Source organism: Pan paniscus, chromosome 5 (genome assembly GCF_029289425.2).
Source record: "Pan paniscus chromosome 5, NHGRI_mPanPan1-v2.0_pri, whole genome shotgun sequence".
NCBI lineage: Eukaryota > Metazoa > Chordata > Mammalia > Primates > Hominidae > Pan > Pan paniscus.
In genome coordinates, this window is record NC_073254.2 from 103,524,327 (window position 1) to 103,530,326 (window position 6,000).

General features: G+C 41.1%; 1 protein-coding gene across 1 annotated transcript in view; it reads right to left on the minus strand.

Moving 5' to 3' along the window:
- ME1 (malic enzyme 1) overlaps window positions 1-377 on the minus strand; it is a 212,602-nt gene extending 212,225 nt beyond the window's left edge. Inside the window, exon 1 of the mRNA XM_003816382.5 lies at window positions 62-377. Within this exon, the coding sequence (XP_003816430.4) occupies window positions 62-139 (78 nt within the window). The 5' untranslated portion in view covers window positions 140-377. The remainder of the gene's footprint in view (window positions 1-61) is intronic.
- Window positions 378-6,000: the final 5,623 nt, after the last annotated feature.

Here is a 6,000-nt window from a genome sequence, read left to right on the forward strand (position 1 = left end):
AGAGGGCCCTGACCCTGATAGAGAGGGGCCGATGGGCGGCCAGGTGGGCCTGCGGGTTTACCTTGTTGAGGTGAGGGTTCCGTGTCAGCAGGTAGCCGCGATGATGGGTGTGGCGGCGACGGGGGGCTTCGGGCTCCATGGCTGGCGCCGGGTTCGGCGGCGGGGTCAGGCCGGGGCGGGCCGCACGCGCGGTGCAGGCGGCGGATGCTGCTGGGGTGACGGTGCTGACTGCAGCTGTGGCGGCGGCGGCCGCACTGGGAAAGGCCCAGCGGCTGGGGGCGGGGGTGGGTGGCGAGAGGGGGTGGACGCGTCGGGAGGGGCCCGAGCGAAGCCGGTGTCCCCAGCAGGGCAGCCTGCGAGAAGCGCTGAGTCATGGCAGGAGATCATCCGAGCCGGCGTGTGAGGAGGAGGAGGAAGAGCGAGTCCTGGCAGCGCTGCTGGTGGCGGAGCGGGGGTGGCGGCCGGAGCCCTTGGCTCCATAGGGCCTCTGCCCACCATGGGCTTATGATCACCGCTGTGGTGGCCTCTCTCCATGTGGGCATGCCTAAACGCAGTGCACTGGGTGGCTCTGCTGACCCCAGAGACCCAGGGCGGGGGCAGGGAGCGGGGAGCGGCAGGCCAGGATCCCCCTGCCCGGGAAGGCTGGAGAAAGCGCGAGAAGATGCCAGAAGGTGCGAACCTGAGCGGTTCAGGCAGAGCCGGCCGTCGCTCAGACACCGAGGGGGATTACAGGACGGAAGGACTCGTGAGGGGTCCCCAGAACTGTTGACAGAACACCTTGACAGGCTGAGGAGAATCAGACTCGTCTCTCCCCTCTTGTTAGCGTCTTGGAAGCCCTCTTTCTACAGATCCACAACCCTCGCCGTGCCGTCCAGGATGCCGGCCATGCCCGGGGCCCTGAGGCTGGAGGGAACCAACCTTGACCCAGAATGCCGAGGCCCAAGGGAACTGGGAGGAAGCCCAGAGAGGAGAGCTCAGGCGCCACACCTGTCAGTTTCTACAGATTTTCCACCGGAATTGTATTTGAATGCCAATAAGATAAGAGTCAAGGTGTTAGGGTGCAAAGGCCCAATGAACAGTCCTATTTATCTTGTATATTATTTCTCTGGGAGTTCTAGAAACCTGATGTTCAAGAACCACTGCTCTCTCTGAATAATGATGAGTAAGCAGTCTTTCAGGCCTTCCTCCCAACCTCAGGTGATCCGCCCGCCTCCGCCTTCCAAAGTGCTGGGATTATAGGTGTGAGCCACCGCGCCGGGCCATTTTTTTATTGTTTTATTGATATTTATGCTTGGAGGTTCATGGACTGGAGGAATAGTCAGATCATAGCCAAAAGGAGTGCCTGTCTGATAAAAATAAATTAATAGCAACAGACACTAAAGCCTTCTGTGCCCCAGTTTCCTTTTCAGTTAAATAGGATTGCTAGTTTCTGTCCCATTTGTCTCTGCATACTGATATTACAAAGGATAGTGTTTGAGATTATTTGCTGATTTTATATCTCCATATACTAGACACACATCCAATCACAGTGTTTTCATTTCTAGTTATGTTAACTTTGCCTTATCAGAAAGATTTCTTACAGTAATTGTATTTTGTCCATATTTACATTTAGAAGCTTCTTTGACCTCGCCTGAATTATCTAGAATTCATTGTTTTTATAGAGAATATTTTCTAGGCATCACAAAGTTCTTTTGGAAAAAATTCCTTGAAGTTAAATGATACCTTTCATTGTTAATTCTATACTCCATAAATACTTAATCCTACAACATCTAAGAAAAAGGTGTACTTTACACAACTCACTCTCCTGAATTAACTGAGACACATTACAGTTAGGGTGTTTTATGTGAGAGAAAACAGTTTAACAGCTGGCATGGGAGCCAATTCAAGCTGCTTAAGAAGAAACAAAAATGTTAGTACAACAGACCCTTATTATAATAAAGTACTTATTACATGAATTTAGATATACTACCTACCTGTTCCTGTTTCTGAGATTTAATATCTACAGATAGGAAAAGTGTTACAAGTACAGGGAGTAACCCACAAAGAGTATATGGCCTCTCCCTCAAAGGCAACATTACAAGGGGATTACAATATCCTGCCAGTAGTAGGTAAAGTTCACATCTTTCATCTGTATGTTTATTTTAATTATTAAAATAACCGCCGTCATCTTGAATGAAACAGGATAAGGCCTAGCTGAAGAAGCCATTTAGTACATTCATATGTAGTTCCAAGAATACTAGAAAGAACCTATTTTTCTACATAAATGTTAGCTAGAATATCAAAATTTTCAGTCTTTTTTAAATAATAATCTCATAAGGTTAGGTTTTATTTCCAAAAACGTAGGAAAACAGATGCAGAGAAAAAAACTGCTTTAATTTGCCTTGTAACAAACTGTGGTTGCACTGTCACTCTGAAAGCAATTGGTAATGTTAAGAATGGGTATCATTCACAAATTAAGGGACTATAGATTTCTGTTATACACAGGTGAGAATGCCATCAGTCAAAATCAGATTTTTCTTTCCCAAGTTATAGTTTAGCACACAAAGAGCTTTTACAACATAAAATATGATTGTAATAGATACTCTGATGTAATGTCAGTTGAGATTGCAAGTATAGAAAATTCAGGAAATAACTCTTAGTACATACAGCAATTCTAATATTTTACTTTCATGAGATAAAAAAGATTAATAGAAAAAATACATATCTAGGTGTGGATTTGTAATATTAACTAAATGATTCTGTATTTCTTCACACAAAAAGCACACTACTACTATGTCTTCAAAATCTAGTGTGCATTTTATATTATAACACATCTCAATTTAGACACCAAATTTTTATCAGAAATTTGATCTGTATTTCAATTTTATAAAACTTACATTTGCAATAGTAGACTCTCATACCTAACTTGTTGCAAATATACCTTAAAGTTTTCCAATGACTAAATTGAGTATCTGTTTTATATTTAAATTAAAATCAAATACAATTTAAACTGAGTATCTCATTTACACTGGCCACATTTCAAATGCTTAGTAACATGCCGGTGACCATCGAATTAGAGAGCACAAGTCTAATCCAATGCATTTGGGCCCTTAATTAAATGTTTTAAATAAATAAATATCAAATATACATACCTGTGTTATTGTAATGTTCATACAGATGTTGTTACATGAATCGCAGAGTAACTAAAGTTATACTACCTTATTAGTTTCACATATATAGCTATTTATAACTGTAAATGCATGCAACATACTGATTTTCTTTACAAAGCACTGATTCTTTTCCTTCTTCTCAGATAGTCAACCCAGTTGTTTCATTCCTCAAACCATTTTGTTAAAAGTTCACATCCCAGTTGATAACATGGCATATGGAATAAAATTCTAAATTAGTAAAACTGCAATTTAAATAAACCTTCTGAAATTCAGATGTCCACATAACTATTGTACTTCAAGACAGCAAACTGCTGGAGAAATTTTGCACATACTCTCAACGTTGCTGCCATTATTTTCCCCCCAACAGAGTCTCACGCTGTTGCCCAGGCTGGAGTGCAGTGGCGTAATCTTGGCTCACTGCGACCTCCGCCTCCTAGGTTCAAGTGATTCCCCTGCCTCAGCCTCCCTAGTAGCTGGGGTTACAGGAATGCACCACACATCTGGCTAATTTTTGTATTTTTAGTAGAGACAGGGTTTCACCATGTTGGCAAGGCTGATCTCAAATTTCTGACCTCAAGTGATCTGCCCGCCTCAGCCTCCCAAAGTGCTGGGATTACAGGCGTGAGCCACAGCATCTGGCCAGCTGCCATTATTTGAAATGTTTCTCAGTTCCTCTTTTGGAATTATTTCTTATTTACTCTGGGTAAACACTATACCACATTCTTTTAAGAGCATTTTATTAGTTTCAGGCCAGGCATTGTGGCTCACACCTGTAATCTCAGCATTCGGGGAGGTCAAGGCAGGAGGATCACTTGAAGCCAGGAGTTCAAGACCAGCCTGGGCAACAAAGTGAGACCCTGTCTCTACAAAAGACTTGAAAAAAAAAAAATTATCCCGGTGCGGTGGCATGCACCTATAGTCCCAGCTATTCAGGAGGCTGAAGCAGAAGAATTGCTTGAGCCCAGGAGGTCAAGCCTACAGTGAACCATGATTGTGCCACCGTACTCCAGCCTAAGCAACAGAGCAAGGCTCTGTCTCAAAAAAAAAAAAAAAAAAAAAAAAAAAAAAGATTATATTAGTTTTACGTCCACAGGTACCAGGGATTAGAACTTCAAATTATCTTTTCAGGGGACACAGTTCAATCCATAACAAGAATGAAGTCTAGAATCAGACTGACTGGGTTTGAATCTTTCCAGCCCTGTGTCTTTGAAAATCTTATTGCCTCGGGGCCTCAGCTTCCTCATCAGAAAAATGAGGATATTAAAAGTACCTGCCTTTTAAAGTTGTTATAGGGATTAAAAGAGGTGATTTTTGTGTATTTATTCAATAAATATTTACAGATTAACCTATTATGTGTCAGCCCCTGATATACGCCCTGGAAGATTTATAGTGAATAATACAAATTCTCTGTCATCTAGAAATTACATCCTACTGAGATAATAAACAAGCTATACTATGTCATATCATATAATACAGAGAGACATGTAAAGCACTTAGAACAGTGCCTGTCCCATAGTAAGCATTCAACAAATGTTATTCCTTTCCTTCCAGATCTGGTTCATCTTATGAAGCCATTCCCCATTCCCTCACATTATTTCCCCCTTAATTTATTCAAAATGTTTCTTGAACACTTCCTCTATGCCAAGCCTTAGACTAGGCACTGGTATGCAAACATAAGCTTATGGGGAGAAACAGCCAATACACAAGTAAAGAAGTCGGTAATTATGAAATCCGAACTGTAAAAGAAATGAGTGTGCACTTCAGCAATTAGCAACATGAAGACTAATATTTTTAAATATTCATAATGTTTTAAATTGTATTTTTATTGGTATTTGGGATGTCTTGTGTTTAAGTACTTGAAAATCTCTCTGAATGGTAGAAGTATTCTTTCAAATGTAAATAAAAGATAGCTTCAGTAACACTTCGCTTCTATGTTCATAATAAATTTGCCCCCACTGGGGATATTCCCAGAAATACTTCAATTTTGAAGGGGGAAAATACTCATTTAGACAGATAATAGCTGGTGTACTTGTCAACAAGGCATTAAAGTTAGTAATCTAGAATATAGACTTTGAACTAAGAGTTCCCGGGCTCCTGTTCCAATTTTGCCAACTTTGTCAAGTTACTTACCTCCCTTTGTCTCCTCCAATGATTTATCCTCATCATAGTAAGCCCTACATGGGTATTTGTCAAATGAAAACAAAGATAAAAATAAATCAGGTGCATTTCTCTGTATACTTACTTTCATCTTTTAAAAAGAAAACGCTATCAATCACTAAAAGAAATTCAAATATTGACCAGGCACGGTGGCTCATGCCTGTAATCCCAGCACTTTGGGAGGCCGAGGTGGCAGATCACCTCATGTCAGGAGTTCAAGACCAGCCTGATCAACATGGAGAAACCCTGTTTCTACTAAAAATACAAAAATTAGCTGGGCATGATGGCACTCTCCTGTAATCACAGCTACTCCGGAAGCTGAGGCAGGAGAATCGCTGAAACTGGTAGGCGGAGATTGCAGTGAGCCAGGATTGCACCACTGCACTCCAGCCTAGGCAACAGAGCAAGACACCATCTCAAAAAAAAAGAAAAAAAAGAAAAAAGAAAATAAAGAAAGAAATTAAAATATTCTAAGAATATAAATTTTACTTACAATTTTAGCAATTACAGGTTTTGGCTTTAGAAAGTAGAATTAAGTGACTAGATAAGGTTAAGTATTAATCTTGTAGAATTAATTAATATTGTATTGGATTTTTCTGTTTGTGTTTTTTACTCTCATATAACAAAGAAAAAATTTTTTGAAACTGCTTGTTTCTAATTTTCATGTTTTCCCAGCTATCACCACAGTATACCT